Here is a 27,897-nt window from a genome sequence, read left to right as displayed (position 1 = left end):
CTATTTCAGAAATATGAAAATTAACTATCTCTATGTACAATCCACAATTTATGTGAGGCAAAAAGCTGACCCATTGTAACAGTTTATCAACATAACTTAATCTCAACATGCCTGATTAGAGCACCAAACATGGAACAAATTTAACGCTGAAACACGAGCCGTCCCCACCCCATTCTTACCGGTATAACGGTTTCCCTCCGCCCCCACATTACGTTCGTTTGTCTCTCCCCTGATGAACGAAGTCCAAAAGATATATGTTCCAGGGTCCGGTCAGAGAGCTTGAAATGTCGTCTGACCAGTTTTTGCGCTTCACGAAGGTTCTTGTTCCCATGATGCAATGCGTAAAATGGAAAATACGGTACAAATACCTGTAAAACTAAAAAACAGAGAAATTCCTTCACATTACTAAAAAACGGAGAAATTCCTTCACATTTCTACCCGTTTAGAAATTTGAAGGAATTTACCCGTTTTTTTAGTTTTTTTTTTTTTTTTTTTACAGTGTATTGTCAACTTATTCTTGAAATAGTTATCATTACTCAGGTTAATTAACTCAAAATAGGGGGTTAGTATTTCACGGTCACTTTGAAAACACAGAAAGCTCTCATGTTTGTGGTTTTTCAGAGGCCTTTTGTGCGTCTGTAATTGCCAAATTCTTGAGCTGAGCTGTGGAAAAGCTGACTTGAAAATGCACTAATGATTTTGAGGCCCAAAAAATTATCCTGAAATATTTGAAGTGTTTTAAAGTTTTAGCTATGTGTGCGCCAAGCAAACTTGAGATCGATTAAGCAAAAGTACGTTTTTATTTTATTTTTTTTCAATGTACGTGCGTCTCTTCCAGCTGGTCACTGCGACTCTCCAGATCCCATAGTCAACGGTCACATTAGCGGAGATGGCTCAAGCTACCGTGACACTGTGGTGTACCAGTGCATGTTGGGATACAGACTAATCGGCACATCCGTCAGAATCTGCCAGCAAGACCATCGGTGGTCCGGAACAACACCTGTCTGTGTCCGTAAGTAAACGCATTCTTTTATTACTGCAAGATGCTGATAACTTGCAACATTGTTTGGAAAAACAAAGAGCTAAATTGGATAAATGCCTCTTTTTTTGGCATGCTAAATATGTGAAAGACGTGAAGTGGGGGATAACAGTGCTTCACTTAATCATCTTTTTCATTGATTTTCTCTTGTTTCCTTTGACTTGTTTAGCCATCACTTGTGGTCACCCTGGAAACCCAGCCAATGGCCGAACCAATGGCAGCGAGTTCAACCTCAATGACGTTGTCAACTTCACCTGCAATAAAGGTTACATCCTCAGTGGGAATGCCCGCGCTCAGTGTCGACTCAACGGACAGTGGAGCAACCCCTTACCTGTCTGCAAAGGTCACTTCACATCTGTCACACAGCGTTACCCAGTTGTTTGCGTCCTAAAATGTTTTTTTATACCCTTCACAAATTAGGGAGATGGAATGAAAGTAATTATTGTTATTGACAATTCCATGATGAACATAATCAAAAATGACAATTATTTTATGTATTTATTTGTTTTAATGCATAATGCTTTAGGATTTTATGACTTGGCCTTTTAAAACATAGACCATTTCTGTATATAAATAAAAATCCTCTACTACAATGATTAGATTATATAAGAACAAATGCATATTAAGAGAAGGTTAAATTTTGGACCTAATGTTAGAAGTACAATAAAATTTCTCAATAACAATTTTATTTTGTCTTTAAGCAGAATGGGTAACCCCACAATTCAAAATACTGTATTTATGAACCTGTTTCAGAAAAAGAAAAGGCTTTGGAAATTCTAACAAGAATATCAAAATGTTTTGCTTAGTTTTTTTGCAACTACGTCTGCCACCAAGTTTACTATAAGAACTGATTAGGTAAAATTCACTAAACGCACCATTACATATAAGTAGTTTGGTGAAAAAATTGGAGTAGATGTAAACAAATACAATTTGTAAACATTAAAACACATTTTTAGACTTCAAATTACTTTTTTTATCCAGAGCTCTTAAGAATTTCTGTTAAACAATACATACATATTTTAAAATCAGAAGTATCACTACTTATCAATGGAAAGTTGTTTAGTGGTAAGAATTTTTTTTTTACAAAGGTATTTTGAAAAGCAATAACTGCAACATTAAGAAATCCAACCAAGGATCGAGTGCAAATCCTGGGCAGTGTATACGTGTACCTTTTTGTATAATTTTTGTAGTTTTCTGAAATTAATGTTTTTATTATACGTCATCCGTAGCCATCAAACTTTACAGAAAAGAAAAGGGAAAAAAAACGACTGTGTTTTGGACCTGTTCACTTTTTTGTTTCATTTATTAATTTGTTTTCTATTATAAATTTCATTAAACAGAACATATACAGATACACACTCTTAAGCATTTAAAACACTTGATATCACAAAGTCTCTTACATGGGTTTCCCATAAAAAGGTTTCTTCTAGCTTGCCTTTTTTTCATCCTCCCTGAATTTCTTTTCGCTCTTATTCCCACTCTGCCTCCTTCCTTTTCTCCCTTTCTCACAGCAGCAGCTGTCAATTATGAGCCCGAAACTTTCTTGCTTCCCATAGGGCGCCAAACACACATACACACTCTTACTCACACACAGCCATCTCCCCCATGGGCTTGGATTTTCAGTGAATGTCAGTCCTCCCCTGTGACATGTGGAAAATCACACTCTACTCCTATTGGACTGGCATGCACCGAGAGAAGAGCAAGAGTTAAGAACAAAGAGCTCAAGAAAACTGAGCAGGGTGTGACAAAAGAGGAGGTTTAAAGGAGCTGCAAGGACAATCTGAATTTGTAATAGTTTTTTTTTTAGTCGGCACATTTAAGAAGACAGTGGGAAAGAAGAGGTTGATAGCGTTTTTTTTTTTTTAATTATCTGGTAATACCACATAATGGGTTCGCACAGAGAACATAGCACAGTGTGACAGACACCAATAGGCAGCCACTGCATTGACTGTCTCAAACGGTTGCAGTGAAACGTCAAGGTGTCTGCCATTTCGGGAGGAGAAACAGCAGGCAGGAAATCCTTAAAGTGAATCTGGGAGTTGAGGTTCAAGCCAGATAAAGGGAGTTTTGCATTTATGTTTCACAAAGAGACTTTACTTTTAAAACAGCGGGTTTTCTGTATTCGTAATGTTAAGTCATTTCTTTTGCGACTTAAACGTTTGATCGTGAAGCAAAAAAGATCATAAATGCTGAAAAGTGAACATCTTTTAGTGGTTCTCTCAAGAAGACGCCCTAAATCCGGGTCAAGTGTTGATTCAGTAGAGAACTGACTATGAAAAGTTGCATTATTGAGGATGCATTTGTTATTTTTAGAAGTTAATTGCATATGGATGTAAAGCAAATGAAAACTATCACTTAGGTTTCCTTTTTTGAAATCTCAATGATGAAAAAAATTTAAGAAATATGAACATTTAATTTAGAACAAATTAATAAGCCCTCACTCAATCAAAATTTTATCAATGTAATAAATCGTGCAAGACTAAAAAGAAATGACTAAGCTCAAAAACATTACAAAAATTGTGAAAAAAATAAAATTTGAAAATAATTCAATAAAGCTTATAAAAAATAGAAGATTGGTTAGATGTTAGTTCCCTCCCTCGTAATGGTAATTACGATATTGACCTAAGATGTCTTGTGTTCCCAGAACAGTGTGCTATTAAAAATGGCTCATAGCATATTTGGTACATTTGATATACACGTTATCGCTGTGTATTTCTAAATTATAGTATTTGCTGGCAAAATCCGTTGCGTTGTAGTTGATTTATTTTTTATTTCTGCATAGAATCTTCTAAAGATCTAGTCTTTTTAATAGAAGTCCTATAAATATATATATTTTTTTAATATTAGGAATGCTATAGAAAGGAAATGAGTAAGATGTCAGACAGATTTACAATTGTATCAATAAAATCTTAAACTTTTCGTTTTAGTCGAGGCCAGGTCACACCATGAACCCTCTGTTGTATTCTCTCAAGAAAGGCCAGAAACATGATGTCCAACTGGGATTGTGGTTTATACTGAGCCAAAGTTGTTTGGAGTAAATTGGCAAAAGAATCAGGCATGCAGGACAGGAAAACTCACTATGAGCAACAACAGAGGAGAAGCAGAAGCAAAAAGGGTTAGAGGTGAATATGTGGTGGCTGCTGCACTCTAAAAATATATTGTTATATACAGTGGTGTGGAAAAAAGTGTTTGCCCTTTTCCTCATTTCTTTTTTTTGCATTTGTCACAGTGTTTCAAACCAATTTAAATATTAGTCAAAGCCAAGACAAGTAAACATAAATGCATTTTTTAAACGGAACTGCTTCTTAGGAAGCGAGAAACAAATTCAAACCTACATTGCCCTTTGAAAAAGTGATGACTCCCTAGTTTCAGGTATTAACATGTAATTGTGATCTGAATGAGAACCGTTTTGTCTCGTGCAGTGGTGAACTGTTCGGACCCTGGCCACGTGGAGAACGGCGTGCGCCAGTCCGGTCTGCGTTACCCAGAAGTTTTCAGCTATGGTGTAACCGTGGCGATCCACTGCAAGAGAGGCTATTACCTTCTGGGCTCTGCGATCCTCACGTGTCAACACAACGGGCTGTGGGACAGACCAACACCTCGTTGCTTAGGTATGACCAAAAAAAAAAACTGGTGACTGCTGAATCAGTTGGAAGTTGTAAAAAGTGTTGATTATGTGACCAAATGAGATGGTGTAATTTTTTGAATCTGTAGATAATGTTTCACTTTTAAAAGTGAATACAAGTTTCATAAACATTGTGTTTAGACCACAATACATATTAAATTTGACCATATATCTGTTGCGCTGTGTGAGCTACAACATGAGATCATAAACTGAATATAAAAGTGTAGCATTTTAACTGTGGGTGCAAATAAAGTTGAAATGGTAGCTTTGGGGTAAGTTGAGCCACTGACACGCTACAGAGTCTCAGCTTGCAAAGGACTCAGTTTTACTACTTCCTTTCCAAATGTTAGCTTCCCAAGCCCACTAAAAAGTGAGTTTTTTTGTTTTACTAAGCAGTTGCTTAATTGTAGCAACAACAAAGTTATTGTGTCTTGTAAGGACACTCAGAGGGGGCCCGGAAATTCAACCACACACAGGAGTATACGAAAGAAAAAAAAAAGTTATTTTCAGATGCTGGTTTCTGCTCAGGGAGAGGTCATCAAACGCAGCACTGAGGAGAGAGGGGAGAAGACTGGTGATGCACAGATAGAGGGGTACCTTAGAAATGTTCAGCTTAACTGACCTGTAGAGCAGTGGACGGGTGGAGCAGAGGGTCTGACAGGGTGATGCAGGAAACCAGTGGAACAGGCTTCTGTGGAAGCAATGAAGATCCAAAACAACACCACCCAGGGACTTTGCCAATAATCAGGCAGAGGTCATACACAGGAGGACAGAGAAAGCAAACTTAGCGTTGAGGGGCAGGCGGTAACTGGTGGTCGTGAGGCAGAGCTTGGGTCAGGGTCCAGAAATCCAGAATAGAAGGGATCCGTGAAGGGCTTGGCAGGAGGGGTAAATCCGTAGACAGAAAGTGGTCATAGAAACACTGAAGACTTGGAAGGAAACACTGGCTCTCTACTGGCTCGTGGCAGTCGATAATCTGGCAAGGAAGCAGAGGCTGAGGGGTGTTTAAGTAGGGCAAGGCCCAGGTGGAACAGGTAAGCAATCAGGCGTGGCAGGTGAGCTGAATGAGTGCTTAACACAGCATGGGCAGGACATGAATCATAACAGTGTCTGATGAATTGTGGATAGCAAATAGAGTGAACTGGATGGGAAAAAATGACTTTCATTTAGGGTAGGAAGAGGTGAGAGAGGGATAGGGTTAAAGGGATGGGACAGAGCGTGGGTGAGTATTTTTCTGTGATTTGTTTCTGTTTGGTAACTCATTGAATTCAGACGTTTACAGATATTTGGCTTTTAAACAGTTTGACTTGGGTCAAATTTTTGGGGGGTTTGTAAATATAAAATATTTTCAAAAGCTAGTCTGAATTTTCTTTTGACAGGTTTAATCACAATTTTCACTGATGTTTTTTTTTTTTTTTACTTTGGGAACTAGGTTATTTAGGTAAATATTGTTTTTAAAGTTATTTTCATTAATGGAATTTAAAAAATGGCTATAACAGATGTAAAAGTAATTGCAATATATACACACATGAAGCACTGTGGTGTCTGGTCAGCTTGGTTTTGATTTTGTGCGTTAATATAATCTGTTTTGTTTGAGATAAACATCGGACAGTTGTTTATGCCAAAACGCTTCCATCTTCACAAAAGATGTGCCTAATTGCTGCAGTTTTCTGGGCTTGTATGAACGTATTGAGACATTCAGTCCTGGGTTGACTGAACCAAAATATGCTTTCTTCTAGTTAATATTTTTGCATGTTGTTAAATGATCTGGTCATGAAAACATTACAAGTTTTCCTCCTGGTGTTTTTGCTCACATCTTTTAGTCTATATGTGTAAAGCTGTTCTAACCTGTCTCTTTTAATTTATATTACATATATGGGCATTCGTATTTATGTTTCAAAATATCCAAGTAATACAGGATTCCTAGATTATGCCTTGCTCACATATATATTAGAATAAGAGTTCTGCAAAGTTATAACCATTTTTTTATTTATTTTTTTGCTGATATTGGTAGGGTCAGCAAACGGCATGTAAAAGTAGTGCATTATGGCAAAGTATGGCCATTCTGGATACCATAAACACCCACATAGCTACAAATGGAAAAGTTGTATTAAGGCTGCTACAAATAGTTCAGTCACACTAAGAAGTGGATAGTTTGTGCTGTGCTTTGCTGATTCAGCAAAACCTTCTTCCAGATGTAGGAAGCAAAAGTAAAGCATTTTTAAGATGCAAAAAATTTTCCCTAATGGCTTCAATGAATGAGTTCTCAATACAATCTCTTCAAAATACTTATTCTTAATGTAGATTTAGGAAAAGGTTGAAGTCACAAAATGTTCAAAAACTTCATATTCTGGTGGGTAATTAAGGTTGCGTGTATAAAATGCCTCAGTCCTAGTTTTTAATTAGCTTTTGTTTGTCTTTTTGTTTTGCTTTGAATACTGTGTTGTATAATTAAGTCCTTTGGTTCACAAAATTAGAGGTTTTTTTTAATCTTCTTATAGATATATAAATTTCTTACTACAGTCAAACACATTTGTGACAGAAACTTAAACAAAACAACTTTTCCCCCCCTGAATCTCGAGAGAAATGCCTTTTTGTAAACCAGGACTGGTGTCTTTTCTTCTTCTTCTCGGGTGGATCAGTGACACATGTGACTATAACAAGCCTCAATGTGATTGTCTGTACAATACCTTAGCCTGAAACGCCCCAACAGTCCATTTGAACTGAAAAGGGTTTCAGAAAGGAGATAAAACAAATAAAGAATCAAAGAAAAAAGCCAAGTTGCCTTGCTTTCAAGCACTTCAATCATCTGCACTATTGCATTTGAGGAGCACTTACTTCTTTCAGTGGAAGCAATAAGATCATGGTGTGTTAGAGCTTTTCACACACTGTTTCTCTGCCTTGCTTAGCACTTTAGATTTTTACTTGCATAAATCATGGCATGACACATCAGACCAGTCCATAAAAAAAACACACACAGTGCATAAAATGCATTGTTGCACATTAAAGCCGTGTCATTTATAATTACATCTTTATGAAGTAAATATGAGAGGAAAATATTAAGGAATTCTTCGAAAACATGTTTTAAAAATACCATCACAGCCAGGTGAATCTTTTATTATATATATATATATATATATATATATATAGTGTGTGTGTGTGTCAAAAAAGTAATACAAGGAGAGAAATGGCTTGAAGAGTCACCAAGATGACTTCAAGGAGCGAATGAGAAACCGAGAGGAAAAAAGAAGGTTCAAGTGAGAAAGGGAAGCAATCATAAAAAGGCAATAGAAGAAAAAGGCTTAAAGGTTTTTGCATAACTGTGTGTATGAGTGTGTATGTGTGTACATAAAAAAAACTGAGCATGTTTCTCTTAAGGCAATAGATGTTCTTGTTAGGAACCTACTCTGGCTGATAGAAACATCAAGATTAAACCAGAGAGGGATAGCAGCAGACTGATTCAAAGATGAAGGGAGAAGCACAAAGAGGTGAGCAGAAGCACAGGAGAAGACGACGTCAACAGAGAGGTAGAGATGAGGAATCTGGCAGAAATGGGAAAAAAGTTGGGGACGTATCTGTGAATCGAGCATCACATTTGAGAAAGGAGGTCTTATCGGAAAATTACTGGCCGATTGGAGATCAGCGGGGGCCGAGAAAAAGAGACGAGTAGAGAAGGGCGAGAAATGTTCTTAAGTTCTTGTGTCTGTCTGTATGCTCAAAGATTTCTTTAAAAAATTTGCAAAAGTATATTTATAGATTAGGAAATATCTGATCATTTAAAACTGTGAGCTAAATTCTATTGGGTTTTACCATTGAGGGGATGGAAAATAGTTTTCATTTAATTTGAGAGGACGAGGTGGTTTTTACTTTTTTGAACTATTAATATGAGCTCCTCACTGTGACTCAAACACCAGTGACTTTGCCAGTAATGGGAGGTTTTCTATCCATCACATCACAATGTATCGTGTCATCTCAAGGAGGCTTTTTGAGCACAAACCTACCTGTGGGGAGACACACTGCAGACTTACCTCGTCACTGCACTCTTTCTAGCCGATTTTCGTTTCGTATCAGTTTTCAGCTCAAGACAAATGTCTGCCTTTCTGTTGCCGTCTGTATGCTTTCACACATAAACACATACATTATCAACAAACACCTGAGGTAATGCTTCACTTTTTCTTCCTGTCACCCTCTCTCCTTCGCCGTCTGCAGAACCCCAGCTGCACTGCCTATTGTAGTTATGTATCTGGAATCTACAACTGGATTTACTCACAAACTCTAACCCCACCCCTGGTCTGTCTCCTTTCTCCTCCGATGTCTCGTTGTCTCTGTAGCTATTTCCTGTGGCGATCCCGGCGTGCCACCTAATGCAGCAGTCTCGGGAAGCCACAGTTGGACATACGGTTCTGTTCTGCAGTACTCCTGTCTGCCTGGCGGAGTTCTAGTGGGCAATTCTACTCGCAACTGCCAAGAAGATGGCACATGGAGCGGGGCGCCGCCCTACTGCACAGGTAGGCAAACTAATGTTTAAGGCTGTAAACTGTCACAGCTTAAAATGTACACATTTGCACAACTTAACGTTTGGAAATTGTTCACTGAAATCAGATATGCGAGTTAAAATGGTCAACAATAAATGTGCTGTATCTAATTAAAGTATTCTACGTAAGAATGTAGTTTCTTTTCTTACAGATGCCAAAACCTACATAGATGGTTAATTAAACACTACATGTGCTGCACCTTCAATAGCTTTTTGCATTTCTGGTGAAAATGTACAAAAACATAAAATGAAGTTGTAGTTTTAATGTAAATAAGTAGGAAACAATGCAACATTAAGGATTTAAAAAAAAAGATTGCCATACTTATTAGTACCCCTTACAGATGCAAATTGAATGCATACAACTACAGCTTTTATTATTTTTAATTTATTTGTTTTAGATTAGACCTAACTTTTTTAGGTTAATAAAAAAAAAGTTAGGGTCAGGATCTTTTAATTTAATTATACCTTTCTACAATTTATTTTTTTTTCTTAAATTTAAATATGATGTTACAAAGATGTATATTTATTTTTGGTTAACTTGGGCAAGAGAACATGCCATTCAAGTAAAGTACGTATATGTTGTTCTTCATTATCCAGAAGATGGCAACACTAGGACAAAAGCTACTCAGCTAAACTTTCCATATCTGGAATCAGAGAAATATTTTTAAGAAGTAAAGCAACTTGAAATGTGATAAATGTGTGGTTGGTGTTGGGCATAGACATGCAGATTTTGCTAAATGTCTAATCATTTTCTTTGTTTTGTTTTAGATCACGCAACAGCAGTACAGATTTCATATAGAGTTTATTTTTACCAGGGTTCTTAGTCACCTTAGATCTAAACCAGTCCAAATAGTATTAACGGAGCAGAGTCACGCTGGTTTTCTTTCATTTCAGAAACGGTCCCCTTTCAGGTGCAAGCAGGGGCTGTGGTTAAACCGGCAGAGTGGAAATAATGGCAGAATCACATGCAAAGTGGTTTGCACTTCATTTTGAACAGTAGATATTAAAGAAACTTAGTTAAATTTTTGTTTGCTTCTGCAAAGAGAGAGAGAGTCACTGAGGAGGGATTTGCGGCTTCCAGCCAACTATCATGAGAGACCCTTTTTCCCCCCCCATAATCATGAAAATGTCTGCAGTTATCTTGCTCAGTTGTGTGGTAGTCATCAGATATTTCTACTTGTACTGAAGTGGGACTTCACTTGTTAGGGAGTGCTTTTAAACTGCAGTGTTGTCACTTTTTTGACTGAGCTAAAGAGCCGTAAATCCTTCTACCACAGGTTGGCTCGCTTTATCAAAAGCGATGATGATGAAATTAGATTACCTTTACTTCTACACTAATCACTGCTCATTATGGCTAAACATTAGTCTTTCCCCTGCAGATTAATAGCAGTGAGCACTAACTCGAAGCGCATGAGTGTGTCCCAGGAGAAGATTTAGAATTTTCCACAATTTGGGACATAAATTGCACACCTGAGGAGACATCATAATTTGAAATCAGTTAATCAGTTTAATAGCTGAAAAACTGCATCAAGCTGTTTATAACCTTGATTATAATTACCTACCCCTTGCTTATCAAAAACAAACCACCCCATGACCACACTGCCCTTTCTCGCACATATTTACTTCCCAACTGTATAAAACAGACTCAAAGTGAAGTCATTATTCAAGATCTTTGCTAAATAACATTATTCCAGTCATTTTGAGGTGACGTGTGGAATCCATCTTAAGAAGGTGGTTTACGCTGAACATTCACTTTAGCTCAGTTGCTGGAGCTACAGGATACTGTGACTACAACAGCCGTAGTCTCACCTCAAATGTTTGATACCTTGATATTTTATTTTAATATGTAACACAGAATCAAGGCAGTTCTGAAGAGAAAATGGGGTCTAACCGAGTACTTACAAGGTCTACATAATAGACTTAAAGTGGTTGCTGAGTGTGTCCGCAAAATGTGACCTTGCACTGAGCAGCTGTCTCTGTGACAGTCTGCTTGTGTCTTCTAAAAATTCTCCCCACTTGTGATGAGATTCTCGCTGGTTAGAAAAGACAGCAGCATGAACTCTGAGAGTCTTCTTTTTCTCCGGGTGACTGTCTCTGGTGCTATTCTTGACTGGGTGCTGCTTGGCTAATATTGCGCATCTGAGAATAAGTCTGTGAAGTTATCCTTGTCTCCTGTGCAGGATGTAAGTGATGCTTTGCGGTAGGCTTCCACAGATCCCCACGTTAACGCAAAATGATCGTTTTGAAACTCTGCTATTGTCTCAGTAGTTGAAATGCAACGAGCCTCCTGTGATGGCCTCAAAGCAGAGCACTAAGCAGGGAAGATTTCAACCTGCAGCTAAAATGTTTATTGAGATTCAAGACTCTGCATTCAGAGGTGCACACTGTTAAATGCACAATTCCTACCGAGTTTGAGCTGCTGAAGTCGTGACGCGTTAAACGGATCTTTAGAAACGTTTATGATGGCATAAAAACAGTTGCAGTTGTTTGCATGTCTGGGTACATATGCATGCATTTGTGTGTCCTTACATCAAACATAGAAGAAAACTGTTTAGGAACTAAACAGGCTAACAAACGTGAACATTTTTGATACATAATGGGTTTTAAGTGAAAAGCATTTTGTCTTCATATTCAAACTGTTTTCATAGTTTGGCTGGTCTTGTGACTCGTACTCAGGTGTGACATATGTTTTTTTCATCTTCATGAATTTTAATTCATACTACAATCATGAACCAAGAATTGAGTATTGGCGTTTGCCTTGGAATTTGCTTCTAGGAGAGGCAGGATTACGTTTCCATGCCCTGGTAGTTGCCAAAAAAATGAATGAAAATGACTTTGGAGGCGGGCTTTCTTTTCGTTACCGCTTCATGCAATGCAACCGCTTCCATCACCCAATATTTGCACTGCATGCGTCTCCGCTCCTCTCCACCGGCGAAGTACAGATGCGGATACGAGTCGTTCCCAACTTTGATTTAGAGCAGGGACATCGGTGTGTCAGAAACTGCCAGCAGACTTCCAACCCATGGTGGTCAGTTTCTGTGAGTTTGTTGTAAAGCAGGAAACTGAACATGTGTCACCGGATCATATTATTAACATGGACAAGATTCCCCAGACTTTAGATAATCTCTAAATAAATGCTAGTTATACTCTGGTGAGACTTACAGTCAGGAATATACAGCATTAAGCTTTTTAAAATTTCTAATTCCATCAAACAATGTACATCATGTTACTCTTGGTCTTTCCTCACATGAAATGTATTAAGTAAATTTAAATTGTGTAAGTGAACTGATAGTGTTTTGTTGGTTGTATCTTATAGTTCCACTGCAAAGGAGGGCTACATTTCTTCACCTAAACGTAAACATTGCTATGCTTTCTAAATGTAATTGACCATTTCTCACTTCCCTATAGGAGCTAGTCCTGGATTGTGCGGAGACCCTGGGATCCCGCCACATGGCACCAGACTGGGAGGGGAAGAATTTAAGACCAAGAGCCTTCTGCGTTTTAGCTGCGAGGCCGGGTATAATCTGATTGGCTCAGCTGAGAGGACCTGTCTTCACAACAGCAGCTGGAGCGGAACGCAGCCTGTGTGTCAAGGTAGGAAGTGGAGCACTGACCATTTGTTTGAATTCTGTTATCTAATAATCTGGTTCTGTAACGATCAGGAAGCCGTCATGAAGCTGCACTGCACCTCAAAGATCATACAGCTTACAGAATACCTGCATGATTCTGGGTTTTATTTCTACTGAAAATCGAAGAAGTGATTCTTCTGTGGAACAAATCAGATATTTATGTACCTTTTGTAAACAATAATCTACATGTGCAAAGCCTTTTTAAGTTTGTTTTATTGTAAAATCCAGCTGCCTGATTTATGCCAGGCCCTGTGATGTGACAACATAGCATATTGAGAACTGTCTGTCTTGTTGAGACATTTCGATAGCAACCTATTCCTGGCTCATTACCTTTGGGTCCCAACCCAGTTTCTTTAAAACATTACAGCTGAAATGAAATATGCTATAAAATGAGTCTTTCCACATTTTTGCGAAAACCTATAATGCATTTGTGGATGTGGACTTTTCACCATGCACTGGAAAAATATAAATCAGCTGAGGCCCAGGAGTTGATGAGCATAGGCTCTTTTTCTGCACATAAAGCAGCATCAGGCACACAACTGACAGTAAGAAACTGATCCTTTATCAAACAAACAGGTTTTGCGCTATACATACTATACATTTTCTATAATGTGAAGAAGCTTGCTCATTGTTCATTTCTGCAAGCCGTGACAGAGATGGAGTATTCATGAAATGAAGCCCAGTAGACATGAGTTATGAATGGGTTGAATCTGAGCTTCTCCAATTTTCTCCCCAGTTCAGGATCACATTTTCTCTGCAGATACATATCACTAAATTAGAATAACATTGAAAAGTAAATCTATCTGAATGATTAAATTCAAAAAGTGAAAATGATATAGATTCATTACACAGAGAGTGATGTATTTAAAGGTTTTTATATAGTTAATTTTAATAATTATGACTTGCAGCTAATTCAAATATTACATTTCTCACTGGTTTGAAATACAGAAGAGATATGTCTATGTACTGCACAGTATGTACAGTCGATACTTGGCCCCCGGCTCCTTTTACATGTATTACCATCCACTTTATAGAGTCAAACATGGAGAACCAACATCTAGTTTTATCAGATCATGAATCCAGACAAACCCCAACTAGGCTATAAATTCATGTTCTTACTCAACATTTTGAACCAATATGTATTTCTGTACTTTTACCTTTTTGTAAACTGTTTATGCTTTTATTTTTCTCTTGCTTTTCTTTTGTTTGTATTTCCTCTGATTGGTGTAAAGCAGTTTGAATTGTCTTGTTGCTGAAAATGTGCTATATAAATTACCTTACCTTATCAGTGCATGATAAGCAATTAACTTGGCCTTCGGGTCGCCTGCATTGTTGTCTCTCATCTTCCTCTTGACAGTATCCCACAGAGTCAAAAATTGATAGCCAGCTCTCTCTCTCTGTGTTTTTTATTGTGGGCGATGCTGTTCACAATAAAAAAGAAAGTGCTGAAAGATTAACAGGAAGTGCTGGTTATAAAATTGTGAATATTCCCCAAAACCTGGCACCCATTAAGTCTCATTGACTTTGGAGTTGTGTGCACTGAAATATTTCTTTGAATGTCTCATAGATTCTCGTTTGGGTTTAGTTCAGGGGAATTTGGTAGCTAATCTAACACAGTGATACAAGCTGGGTGTTTGGACTCTTGGCAGTGTGGGTAGGTGCCAAGTCAGAGTGGAAAATAAAGGTTTTGTCTGTAAAGGAAAGGATAAAATGCCTTGGTAAATGACTGCAGTGACATTGGACTTGATAAAACACAATTGACTAATACCAGCAGATGACGGATGTTAGCTGTGTTTCACATCATAATCCCCAAATCATCACCGACTGTGGAAATTTCACACTGCACTTCATGCCACTTGGCTTCTGTGCCTTCTCACTCTTTTTCCAAACCACAGGACAAGTCTTTCTTCTTCGTTGTCATATATCTTCTTTTCTTGATCTTATTTGTTTCCAATTGTCCAAGTAACACACAGTTAAGTCTTTCTGTTGTTCAGGAGAGATTTAAGATGAGTAATGCAACAGTTGTATATCCCAAACACATCTGTGTGTTGTAGCACGTTAAGCACTGACTCCTGCTGCAGTCGATGTCCTCTGATTCTCTCTTTTGAGTGGGATTTGCTTCACAGGCTTTACAAGACTACAAGTGCTCCTCTTTGTCTGCTGTTGATCATGATGCACTTGGAAATATAGTCAAAGAAGCTGTTAAACATTTTCCCTAAATAAATTGTATTTATAAATTTAAAGTCAAAGTAGCTTCTACAAAGCGGAAGGAAAAATAAAAAAAAATGTTGATGTGGCATGGTGTTCTCGAAAGCTCAACAAACAGAACTGAGTGGAAGAATTCATTAAGTTTGTGAAATTTGATACAATATTGAGATATAAAATCTATTATATCAGTCTCTCTGAAATGAATCTTGTGCGTCATTCTTCTAATAAAGCTCAGAGTCTTTATAGTAGTAGTTTTTGAAGGCACTCTGTGGGCAGATGGGAATTTACGGGAAATTAAAGAAGCTCTCTGTAAGCACTATAGACTCACTGGAAACCTCACACCGTTCCCCAAAATACTTCAGCTGAACGAAGCACATAATCTCCAGTGTGTCTGAGTGCTGGTGTTAGATTATGGGGGGTTTTTGGAAGGGTGAGTCATACAGGATCAGTGTCCACTTGAGCATTGTTAAAGGTCTGTAAAAAAATAATTACCAGAATGCTAAAAGTCGGCTTTAACAACTTAAAGGAAAAATACTGATATAACTGAGCAAACACAACAATTTGCTCTGATATAAACATCAGTTTAGTTTAGAAAGTAGTAGCTTTTGTCTACTGTGTTTATCACAATGCTTGACTTCATAAAGGTCAATATTGTTCACCTGTTGATTAATTGCCCTCCAAAAAGAGTCTTGTCAACCCTGAAATTATTGCTGCTTTGAAAATCCAAACTTTAATGCAGAAATGTAATGTAATTTTTCTTCATGTCAGAAATCAATATGTTTGGGTTGTAGTTTCTTATGGCAAGGAAAAAAGCTATAAGGCACAAACTGTGCATGCAACTCTTGTTTTTTTCTTTTTTTGTCAGAAAGTCAGAACTCTCTATTAAATTGATTACACATACTAAAAACCCAACAGAAACATGCACACACCCCGGAGATGCACGTCTGTTTGCCTTTGCCAGGCCCGTGTTTGCTTAAGGCTAATTATTTATGTCTGTCTACATTTGTTTTTCATTAGGCTAATAGTGGTTAAAAGTTGATTCAGAAAGGGTGAGATTTCCATCACCGGGACACGAGTAAACAAAAATCCATGGACACAAATGCGTACACATCCACAGACTGCTGCTACGGCACACAGTCTTCACACTCCTAGCTGAAAACAGCAAAAATGTACTATTGGACCAAGCTTTTAAAAGGGTCCTAACAAATGAATCCAATCAATAGGTGCCTGATTGTTAAGGGCTGTCAGCTGTCATGATCTTATTAGTGAAATGCGCTGTGGGTGGTTGCTAATTCCTCCTGGCTCAGTTAATGTGCTTTGCCAGCAAACTAAAGTTCAATGAATCAGTAGTTCAGACCTTTCCTGTCTGCTTTTAGTGCCCTTCCTGACAGTTTTGTAATGCAATCCGTAGACCAGTTGTGATCAAAAATTAAAAAGGCCCTTGCCATATCCCCCTCTGTCCACAAGTTCTAAATAATGAACCAACTCTACAACCCGGCAGCGTGAGCAACGCTTCCTTTTGTTTTTTTATTTGTGTATCGTGAATCTTTTACCCGACAGAGTCTGATTTTCTTCAAGCAGACGGAACCAGGCAACACTTGGCCTTGGTGTTTTTTAATGCTTTAAGCAGCAGCCCTTTGGTAGATGATGCTGATTTATTCGAAGCTTCCAGTTAGTCTTAAGTGCACAAATGTAACCCAGCGCATCTGCCACTCAGTGTTGGGAATTAGGCCAACGACCTTTATTCATCAATCAGCCTCACTAACTAAAGGATGCATTTTAGGTTATTTCCAGCTGTCTCCAGTGATAATCTCATTATTGCAGCCCAGAGCTGATCAGCACTGATTGACAGGAAGACGCTAACAGCTCGCTTTGCAGTTATTTCCTCCATTAATCAGCGCTGACGGCTATGTTTTTTTTCTCATCAATCCTCAGCTGTTTCTTGCGGTAACCCTGGCACCCCTGCCCATGGAAGAATCGTGTTCAGCGACGGCATCACCTTTGGCAGCTCAGTGGCTTACGCGTGTTGGGAAGGGTTTAAAACATCTGGACTGACCACCAGACACTGCACAACAAATGGCACATGGACTGGTCAGCCCCCAGATTGCACTGGTAGGAAAGCTTTTGCATGATTACCATCTATGCAGTTTGTATTTTGAACACTGTTAGTGTAGCAGGGTTGCAGTCATAATAGGATAAGAAATTTAGTTTAGACTGGTATCCATCACCAGTTCAGGATGCTATATGTAGGTAAGTCTAAGTATGTTGCATCAAAATACTTTAATTTGGCTAGCTTAACAGAAAACAGACAAACATTTAGGAAACGGGAGTAAAAATGTAAGTTTAAAAAAAAAAAAGCAGGATTTCTGCACCAGGGAACTAAAGGATTCTGCATGGTCGGGCCAAATTGCTGAAGTCTGTTTTCACTGTCGCAGTTGTGTGACAAAATACATGTCCACCTCATGTCATCTTCCCGTTCTTATTACAGCCCCTCTGAGGAACTTTTTGCCTCACTCTGTATGCAAAACTGTTATGTGATTATGTGATCTGTTATGTGACTACTCAACTTCCAGAGGTTGGTTTTTCAGGTAGAAGGATGGATAGTCTTGAGGAGCTGTTGTCCGAGGCTAAGAGGAAGTACATATTGTATGTACTTTTTCTCCTCTGAACTTGTAAGTTGTCATGATTGCTGTGTTTACTATATTGTTGCAAACCACACCTATGTCAAAACAACATGATGCATACTGCAGTGGGAGGGATTTCACTGGACGTTGGTTCGGTGTGTCTTGTGGACCTTGAAGGTTGTGTGAAAACGATTCGACTTCGGTCTGACCATGCTGGGCCCTTTAAAGAACGGTGACTAAGAAACCTTTGTTTTTTTTTAACTGTGACAGAGAGCTCTGTAAATAAACCTGTACCTCTTTTAAAGAGAATTGAATAAATCAACATGTCTAAAAAAAAAAAAACAGATAAAACTCCTTCCACATTGCTGTAGCTCAGAATATATATTTTTTCTGGCTTGAGGATAACTTTTTCTCTTATTCTCCTTTTCAGTGATCAGTTGTGGCGACCCTGGGCCCATCGCCAACGGCATCTATTTGGGAAGAGAATTTACCTTCAACCATACTGTGGCCTACCGCTGTAACCCTGGCCACCTGATGGAACCAGCTGGATGCAATGTTCTGAGCTGCACTAAAGATGGAACCTGGAACAAAACCAAGCCCAGTTGCAAAGGTATCAGAAAGCAACATAAGTGGCAGATTTACTATCCGTAGGCAGTTCACCATCTGGTCGTGGTTCAGAAATGGCACCTCTGGGAGTGTCCAGCTTTTTGCATGAGACACCGCAACTGTTCTGATCTGCAAGTGCAAGCATAATTGGCTCATTTCAAGAATGAGTCAAAAGTCTATGAGGGGCAGCACAGATTAGTGCAGTCGCAAACAGGTAGGCCTGTTGATCCCCACAATCCAGTCATTTGCACTACATTAGTTAGACAGCAAAGCTGCATCTCCTGGAGCACAAGACGGGCACAGCAAAAACTTTAGGACCTCAAAGTTTTTCCATCACACAGCAAGATTGCATATATAGTGAGATTAGGATTGAATAACTAAATAAAAGAATGTTTTTATAAATTTAAAAATAATAATCTCTACGATCACCACTGAGATGACACGGCTGCTTTTAAGTACTTTGTACATCACAAAGTATAAAAATGAAAAATTGCAATAAATGTGTTGCATAAGTGCAAACTCTTAAGCAGATCCTTTGTTGAAGCACTTTTTGACTTTTTAAACCTGCATTGAAGTATAGCAAACTATATTCTATATTATCCTGACATAAATTTTTGTTGTTCTGGTAGGAATTTACTCACATTCTCATTTTTAATTATACAGCTAAATACATAGTCTATAGAGAAGCTACACAGGATCCATATTGCCTTTTATGCACACTAGTATAAATACATTTTGGCTCAATGAAGACAGCCGTCCATCATCTAAACCCGCTTGTCAAACCCGCTTGGCCTAGCAGTGTTGTGTGTGTGTGTGTGCGTGCGCGCGTGTGTGTGTGTCGCGTGTGTGTGTGTGTCTTGTATTCTCCAAATTATTTTCTTTCAAAGTACTGGCCAACATCTTACAGACATTACGGTAGAATGTGTAATGGTTTGATAAAACCACTTGAAATTACGATGTTCTTAATTTTTACTAATTTAACGACACTTATGATAGTGGGTTAATGTTGCCGAATCGGAGTGTGCGACAGAGACGCATGCCTTCCTCAGAAGACTGGCTGCTCAAATCACATTAAAACGTGGTTTCACAAAGTCTTAGTCTAATTGGATGTATTTGTTAAATATGTAATATTTGTCAACATTTCTCAAACATTTTAGAGCGTTATAAAAACTGAAACAGTATCAGATAACATGTTTTTTGCTCCTTTCAATTCCATCAGTTTATTTGCTACATTAAAGCTCTGCTGGCTTAATAAAAAATTACACAGTATTTTCTACTAACATGCATTGTGGATCATAAAGAGGAGTGTGGGAAGATAACATGGCTCTGCTATTGAAGCTAGTATAAAAAAGTTCTGGTTTCACAAATAAATGATATTTAAATCTGAGTTGATTTGCCAAAATAAAAGACTGGGGATGAACAACACTTCTGCCGGAAAATCGGGACACAAGAACATTACCTGTCAAAACAACATTGTGAGTTTTTAAGGCAAAAAATACCCCTTCTGTTCTCTAAAACATGCAAAAGAAAAGTTAAAAGAAAGCATACAGTGTTTGAGAGTGGTACAGTAAAACAACCTAGTTTAGACTATTATGCTCAACAAATCTAACAGGGAAATGATTCCTGCGATCCTCTCTACCACCTCTTCCCATAAACAGAAAATATCCTGCAGGCTTTCTCAGTAGCTGAGGCTTTGAACTAGGATGGAAAAAAAAGAGAAAACTGGGAGAGAGGATGCTGAAAAAGAACCAAGCAAAGGAATTGGAGAGGTTGAACAGAACAGAAAAGAAAAAAAAACGATACTGCTGGTGATGGAGGTTGACGAGGAAATTGAAAAGTGGAAATTATAGGTGTTAGGGATGAATAAGAACTGGGGATGGGAATGGGCTTCAAGCTCTCTCCCATTTGTTTGTCCACTTTCTTTTCATCTTCTGTTCCCTTTAGTGCTCACCTTTCTCCTGCTCTTTAGAGTCTTCCTCTCATATCATGAGTTGTGTTTACTCCTCCCATTTCCATCACCTTTGTGTAGATCCAATCCCATTTTGATGCAAAACCATTTATTTTTCTTAAATATGTAAACAAATAAATAGAACTTGGGAGAATTCAAGGCTGTAGTTTGACAGATTTTGTAATCACAGTAATAACAAAGGGTGATGGGTATGGGGTGGAAGGTAAAGAGGCCTAGCAGTGACGAGGGAGGAGAGAGAATCAAAGCGGTAAAGAGGTGCATTTGGAAAAAAATGGGATTAGAACGGAGGGTGGTGCAAACAAAACCAACAATGGCACACATTGAGCAACAGAGAGATTAAGTGAATAAGCATTGGGATGTCAAGAAAAAGAGATTTAAGAAAGTGAATGGAAATGGAAAAGGGAGGTGTTTTGATGAGGCATCACAGTGGCGGCAAAGAGGAAGCAAAAGAGAAACAAGTGAGAGAGGAAAGGAGCGATGAGAAAACCGAGAAGCAAATCAATAGCTGCCCCCGAACCTGTAAACACACCGTGAGAAAAGGAATTAGGCTCATAAAATGTGTTGGCTGGCTGAATTGTGCCAAGAGAGAAATGCCTAAAAGGAAAATAAAGGCAGAGGGGAAGTGGTCCAAAAAGGCGTGAGAGGGGAGACGATGGGGTTGAGGGGTGAGGAATGAGAGAGAGCTGGAGCTGGGGACTAAGAGAGGTGAGGAAAGGGGAGATTTGCAAGGAAAGAAGGTGGGTAGGTGGAAGGAGTCAGCAATACTAATTAGGTAATAAAGAGTTGAGATACATGAGCAAGTTTATGCCTCTTCCTCCAGGTTTTGACGTCACCGCAGTCTATACAGAATAGGACGCAAAGAGGAAGTGAAAGAATTCAAAATCCTTCATTTCCAAACACAAGTTTCCTTTAGGCACTGGAGACTTGTGGAAATACAAGCCTTGAATATTAAGAAAACCAAAGTCAATAAAAGTGTTTTCTTTCATTATTAGACAGCTGGAGTCTCTTGGATAATAACAAAGTTGTTTATATGAAGGAGAAAACACTCATACGGTGATTAATTTGGATCCCCGTTAGCTTCTGGCCAGCCACCAGCTATTGTTCCTGGAGTCACAAAGCAATAAAATGATGAACTGCATGCTGAACAAAACTGGCAGTGACTTGTGTGCAGGTGTATAGATTATTCCTTTGGATGGGGGGGCGGACCAGCCAAACGCATTGTAGGAATATGAAATGAGCAATACTGAATGATGAGACACTTTCTGTTTTTTGTCTCGGAGAGTGACTTTGGGGACATGGGAGGCTTCTTCAGGACGCCCGCGACTCTCAAAGACAGAAATGTGTCGCTTAAGATGCTGCAATCAGACGTAGTTGGCTCAAACTCATTGCATAAACACTGACATGATAGAAAAAGCCAAATAGCTATAATTTCATACTTAGAGAAATGTATAGCTATATTTTCCACATACTCCTCTCAGTACTTCATCTAGACCTTTGATGGGTTCATGCATCTACATTTTTTAAACTTTTTTTTTTTTGGTTTCCAGGCAACCACATCTGCTTGCAACAAGCTAATCAACTTACTAATTTTGGCTTTGAATGTCACAAGCATTCTGGGGGAAAAAAAAAACAGCCTTGTGTTTGGATCCATGTGTGCACCCTGTATCACCAGAGCAGTGCGAATGGAGCATGACACCATCTGTCTCCTAGTTAGACAGAAATTACACTGACTTTATGAGACGTTTGAAGCCTTGCAGATGGTTATCATTATCTCAGGGAGTTGGTTACATGCACACACAGAGATGTTTATCGTGTCATGAAGTTATCCGCACGCACATCAGTGCACGTGAACAGCTCCGCAAGTGTGCGCGCGTCATCTTTAATAACTTTGTCATGCATAAACAGCGCATTGCCTAATGATCAAATGATAACGGATTCCTCCTTTAATGCACAATAATCTTCAGACAGCCGCAGACAATCTGATATCATCGGCGAACACTGGCAGTTTCAAAATTAAGCTTTAAAATAGTCATGGGTTTTTGTGAATCATTACCAGAAATAGCACTGCCGCTCGAAATGTGTATCAGAGGGAAGAATTAGGGGATATCATCTAAATCTTCATTCAAAACACATTTGAAAGAAAACCCAATTTTTTGCTGAATAAAAGTAGACAGATTACGGCCTTATTCAACGCTGATGGTTTGGTTTGAGTCATGAAGCCTGACGTCTAGATTAAAAGTAGTAAAAGCTTCTTGGGGTAAAGGGTCATTGCAGGAATGTTTGACACATTGCACTCACAAATCCTTCAAACAAATGGTTGTTATGGTGACTTGGTGGTGCCAAGAAGCAACATTTCTTGTTGTTTTCTGTCTACCAGTGAAATTTGCTCACAGTCCTCTTAGCTGTGCATAGTGGCAACACATACCCAGGTCCTTTAACAGGTTTTTCACAGTTGTAGTGTTTTTAAAACTTTTAATTATTCTCTGACTGTAAATATGGGAAAGATTTAGTGAAAATTTATTGCCTTATCTGCAATTTCCTACTTAAGAGGATCGACATACATCTCTTACAAGAATGAAAGGCTCTCTTGTCTTTTCATTTTAAAAGAGGCACTAAGTGAAACAGGTCTCTGTGTTAAATTAAGGATGAAATATTGTGTATATCCTCCTGGAGCTGCATGCACAAAGTTTCATAGAATAAGCAGAGATCCTGACAATTTTTCTGGACTTTGATTTGTGTGCGTTTGCCTCAGTTATCCAGTGTGGACATCCCCCCCAAGTGCTCAATGGAAAGGTCGAAGGTACTGATCATTCCTGGGGAGCCAGTGTGAGCTACAGTTGTTTTCAGGGTTACCAGATGTCCATCCCTGCCGTCTTAACCTGCGAGGGAAATGGGACTTGGACTGGAGACATTCCACAGTGTTTGCGTGAGTTCATATTCTCCTTTATATCCGGCAAACTGCAGCACACTCCGTTTGAGCCGAAGCAAAGGATTGTCAGCGATGCTAAAAGTTCAGAGCAGTCGAAGTGTTGACTGTCACTATTTTGTCTTTCAAGCTGTCCTGTGTGGGGATCCTGGCTCTCCTGGAGAAGGATTCAGAGAGGGGAACATCTTCTCATACGGGTCAGCTGATAAACCCGAGACATTTCTACATGAGACAAAATGCGTTGTCATTAGGGGTGCAACGACTGCAGTGTTCTGGCCGGTCGCCGATTACAGACTTTTTTTTCCTTTTGCCTGAATTGTTGCTAAATATAGAAAGAAAGTTTGAGATGACTATTGTTAACTGTCATAGTATTTGCTGTGTGGCACGTTTATATGTCCAGATATCGTCCTGATTTTAAACACTGGGGCTCCTGTCATGTTTGTGTGATTTGATGTTTATTTTTCCATTACAGGTCAGAGGTCAGGTTTTACTGCCATTCCCCCTATCTGCTGGTGGGCTCTGCCACCAGACTCTGTCAAGCCGATGGGATTTGGAGTGGGCATCAACCAACCTGTATAGGTAACTAAAAGAAACAAAACATGGTTGCTTTCTGATTAGTTAGGATGCATCCGAAAGTAAATTTTTTGACGAATCACTACTTGAACATACCTGATTAAATTTAATGAGTACAGCAATTGGCAGGTTGGAACATAAAGATGTGTTGAAGAGAAAATTCAACTGTTTGATTTTGATGTGTTGAAGCAAGGGGTGCATCTTTAACAAGCAGGACAAGCTGCTCCTACTTAACACCATCTCCTACCCCATCTCATAATTTAATAGGTTTACTTTATTACCAGTTTTGTAGATGTTCATTCATTTTTTTTATTTTGGCCTGATTACCTGTATTTTTATGTCCTTGTAGAATAAATGAAAAAAAAAATCTTCATAAAATTGTTTTTATTATTTGGAAGGCACGGTTGGTAATGTGATCATAGGAGCATAATGAAATACAATGTTTACTTTTTTTAATGTTTGTGTATGTAGACCCAGCCTTCAACAGCTGTCGTGATCCAGGAACTCCAGCCTACGGTATTCCGATCTTGGCCCAGGGCTTTCAGGTGAGCACTTGATGGCGGGGAAGTTAAAAAAAATAATAAAATAAAATAAAAATAAAAAAATATATATATATATATATATATATATATATATATATATATATATATATATATATATATATATATATATTTTCACAGCTTTTATGCAACTGGAATTAGAGATAAGCACACGTATGAAATCTGCTTATTATTATTGGATTGCAGGACAGCAGTCAGCAATGTTGACCATGGTATATTACTGTAAACCAAACCATGATCTGATGGTTTTACTAAGATCAGTAAAACCAAAACTATACCTTATTGCAAGAACTATGTTAAAGTTATTGTGACTCTTTATGTACAAATCAAATATGCATTTCTGGTGAGAAGTTTATATACTGTATATCAGCACAGACATGAATATCATTATTGAATATCATTAAATCTGATAAAAATAATTACAAAACAAATAAATGCAAGGATTTTTAAAACAATAATTGTATGCATAAGGTTACCCAAGATAGGCTCAAATATGTACTTGCAGCCTTCATAATGTGGATTTAAGTAACCCTACGCACTTATTGGAGATTTGACCACTATTCTTGGTAAATGTGGTAGACATAGCTTAACTTAAATATTTCACAAACTTTAATTTGTGTTGAGACTTTCCAGAAACTTGATGCTAACCCTATTTTATGGTTTCAAAACTTTTTTATATACATTTAGAATCAATGACTTGTTGAGACACACAACAGTCATCTTTCTTCATTATTCCACCTACTTTGTGTACAGTTACTCCAACAGCCACAAAACTAACACGTGACGCTGCACTCGTGTTTTACGGTTTATACAGCATAGTTATGTGTGAAAGCCTAATTTCAACTCTTCCAAACGAATATTTTGTTACTGTGGCCAAGAAATGTAATCTTTGTCTATTCTGGTCATAAAACGTTTCTCCAGGAGCCGTTTTGTTTGTCACTGTAAGAACATTTTAGTTGCACTTGAAGGGTCTTCTTCTTGATTAAAATATATTTGCAACGTAAAGTGGTCTTTATCTTAGATATTGACACTCGCGTTCCTCGAGTTTTAACTTTTTAAATTAGTTAAGATTTTATAAACATTTCACTACACTTACAAAAACACTTGAAAGCAAGTAGTTTAAACCGGAGACAGACGAGCAACAAAAATATACAAACGTCCATGAATTATGTAGGAAAATGTTCTATTCAAAGAAAGAGATAATTGTAAATGATTATACTAATTAGTAACTGTAAAAAAGATTCTTTAAAGAAAATCATCCAAAGTCATTTCTGTCTAACTCAACTGTAGAAATAATCTGATATGCACTTCATTTAATGCTTCTTCAGCTGTAGCTTTCTTCCGTGCAGTTAATGCGTTTTAAAATATTAAAAAGCCACCACGAATCAAAATGTCACCTGCAGTCACTCCGCTCGTGTTGGTGGCGGAGCAGCCGGGTTAACAGATGGCTGCCGGAGACTTTAACCAAGGCTCTGAAGGCAACTGGGATGAGCTGGGGGTGAAAAGCAGAGGAGCTTCTGACAATCTGAACGGCAGAATTGTAGACTAGCAATGTATTCTTAAGAAAGGGGATTAGGCGCTGATTGGTTCTGGAAGTCCGAGTTAAAAGATCAGTGAGCAGTTAACAAACCCAGTTGAGTTTGAGGTGACAGCGTGAGAACCGCAAGAACAGCACACACCCGCTAGAACGAAGGCGGCAGCGTCCATAAATAAACCAGTAGAAAACTTTGAGATGGTACATAAATAGTACGACTGTGGCATGGGTTTGAATATTAATAACTCTAATGTAAATCTAAAGGCTAGAACTCAGATAAGTTCTAGCAGGTAATAAAGAGATTATTTTCAGTCGTCTTTCAAGTCTGTGTAGCTGAATTCTGAAGTAGAGAAGAGTTCTGTTTTTGACACCAGAGTTCAAGTTTATATTGATTGTCGATGCAATTCTTCATCTTCAGTCCCCCAACAAGATTAAAACACTCCTTTAAGAAAGTCATCGCAGTGAATTTCAGTCATGTGATGTACATATTCATCGGAGATGAGTCAGAAAACTGAAGGGCTTTTTTTTTTTTTTCATTCGCACAGTCATGATTTCTTTTCAAATGTGCCTTAAAAGCTTTTTCTCAGCACCCCCTCAACTTGTTTACCTGCCGAGTGCGTTGTGAATTGAAGGTTATTTTCTGTTGAATGTGACGTGGTTTTCGAATAGAACAGGCTAACCTGAATAGTCTTTCTGTCATTATATTTCAACGATACGTAGGTGGGCAGTAAGATTTCTTTCAAGTGCCGCAAAAACTATCACATTCTCGGTTCGACAACAAGAACATGCCTGGAAAACCTAACGTGGAGCGGAACTCAACCTGAATGCATAGGTAAGGATTAACTCGGGATATATAACTATTACTTGTTCATATCAGGCTGTTAAGAAATTACTTGTCAGATTTTAGTGTCACACATGTTTCTGCTTCTCATCACTCAGCTCATTCATGCCGACAGCCAGAAACCCCCAGTAACGTGGATGTTCGAGCTATGGACCTGCCGACTTTAGGATACACGCTGATATACACGTGTCAAGAAGGTTTTTATCTGTCTGGTGGATCAGAGCACAGAACCTGCAGAAGTGATGGGAGATGGACAGGGAAACCGCCGCTCTGTAAAGGTATTCAGACATTCTCTGCTTTTAAAATGGTTTTATCCTGGGTTTAAAATCAGATCTATAGATGGAGCCTAAGTGGTGCACCCTTTTTCGACAGGATAATGAAAAGGAATGATGAAACTCAAGATGGTTTTAATTTGTGACTAATGTCAAAGCTTGATTTGATGGTAACATCGTATGTGCCAATTATTTTATCAATCAAATCACAGAAGTTTTATTTGTGTTCTGCCAAATTACATCAAGGTGAAAATATGCTTCATATTTATTTTCACGAAGTCCTCATTGAGACAGCTGTTTAGCAGCACATTTCACTCAACCAACCCTTTAAAGACCTTCTGGATCTTAATGTGACCAAAAAAGAAGATGATTCGAACACCAACATTTCCGCACGAAAAAAAATTTATTTGATAAAACATGAAAAAAAAGAATTTTTCATATCACTGTGGTTTCAAGCCACAGTGATTGAGGAAACATTTATAAATACAGCACTATAGTATGTAATGGATCTGTATAATATGAGTCTGACTTTGTGAATTGAATTACTGAAATAAATGATCATCAATTATATTTTAAGATATTGAGAGATACACTTACCCACTCTTATCAGATTGTTTCCTGTTATAACACAAAATGATTTTCTTTGCTCACAGCAACAAGCAACTTTCTATGTTTCTTCTATTTTTTTTCCTTTCTCTTTACATGTAATTTGTATAATATTTTGAACGCAATTCAAGCCGAACTGAATTTTAAACTGTCTTTCATTTCAGTTGGAGTGAAAGTAAATCCCAAAGGCAGAGGGGAGTCAGACATACAGAAGAATAAGATCCGTGGTATGCAGAACGGACTACAAACAGCACATTAATATTAATTGAAGAGTTTTTGCTCCATTGCTGATTGTTTTTTTTTTTTCAACTTTTTTTGTTGTTGAATTAATTACATTATTTCTCAGTAAGC

The 27,897-nt window shown here is 38.2% G+C and overlaps 1 protein-coding gene across 2 annotated transcripts in view; it reads left to right on the top strand.

Moving 5' to 3' along the window:
* Positions 1-27,897, top strand: part of csmd1b (CUB and Sushi multiple domains 1b) — a 433,675-nt gene that overhangs the window by 384,060 nt on the left and 21,718 nt on the right. For both annotated transcript variants that reach the window (XM_081605248.1, XM_081605247.1), the window contains exons 56-69: positions 839-1,012; positions 1,209-1,382; positions 4,462-4,650; positions 8,996-9,172; positions 12,607-12,792; positions 16,971-17,147; positions 18,090-18,269; positions 22,987-23,160; positions 23,291-23,357; positions 23,633-23,739; positions 24,205-24,278; positions 26,548-26,659; positions 26,767-26,946; positions 27,711-27,773. In XM_081605248.1, coding sequence (XP_081461374.1) covers positions 839-1,012; positions 1,209-1,382; positions 4,462-4,650; positions 8,996-9,172; positions 12,607-12,792; positions 16,971-17,147; positions 18,090-18,269; positions 22,987-23,160; positions 23,291-23,357; positions 23,633-23,739; positions 24,205-24,278; positions 26,548-26,659; positions 26,767-26,946; positions 27,711-27,773 — 2,034 coding nt within the window. The remainder of the gene's footprint in view (positions 1-838; positions 1,013-1,208; positions 1,383-4,461; positions 4,651-8,995; positions 9,173-12,606; positions 12,793-16,970; positions 17,148-18,089; positions 18,270-22,986; positions 23,161-23,290; positions 23,358-23,632; positions 23,740-24,204; positions 24,279-26,547; positions 26,660-26,766; positions 26,947-27,710; positions 27,774-27,897) is intronic.

The sequence above is a fragment of the Poecilia reticulata genome, chromosome 3 (assembly GCF_904066995.2).
Source record: "Poecilia reticulata chromosome 3, P_reticulata-male-v2, whole genome shotgun sequence".
NCBI classification, from domain to species: domain Eukaryota; kingdom Metazoa; phylum Chordata; class Actinopteri; order Cyprinodontiformes; family Poeciliidae; genus Poecilia; species Poecilia reticulata.
The sequence above is the reverse complement of the archived record's forward strand: the minus strand, read 5'-3'. Positions and strand labels throughout refer to the sequence as shown.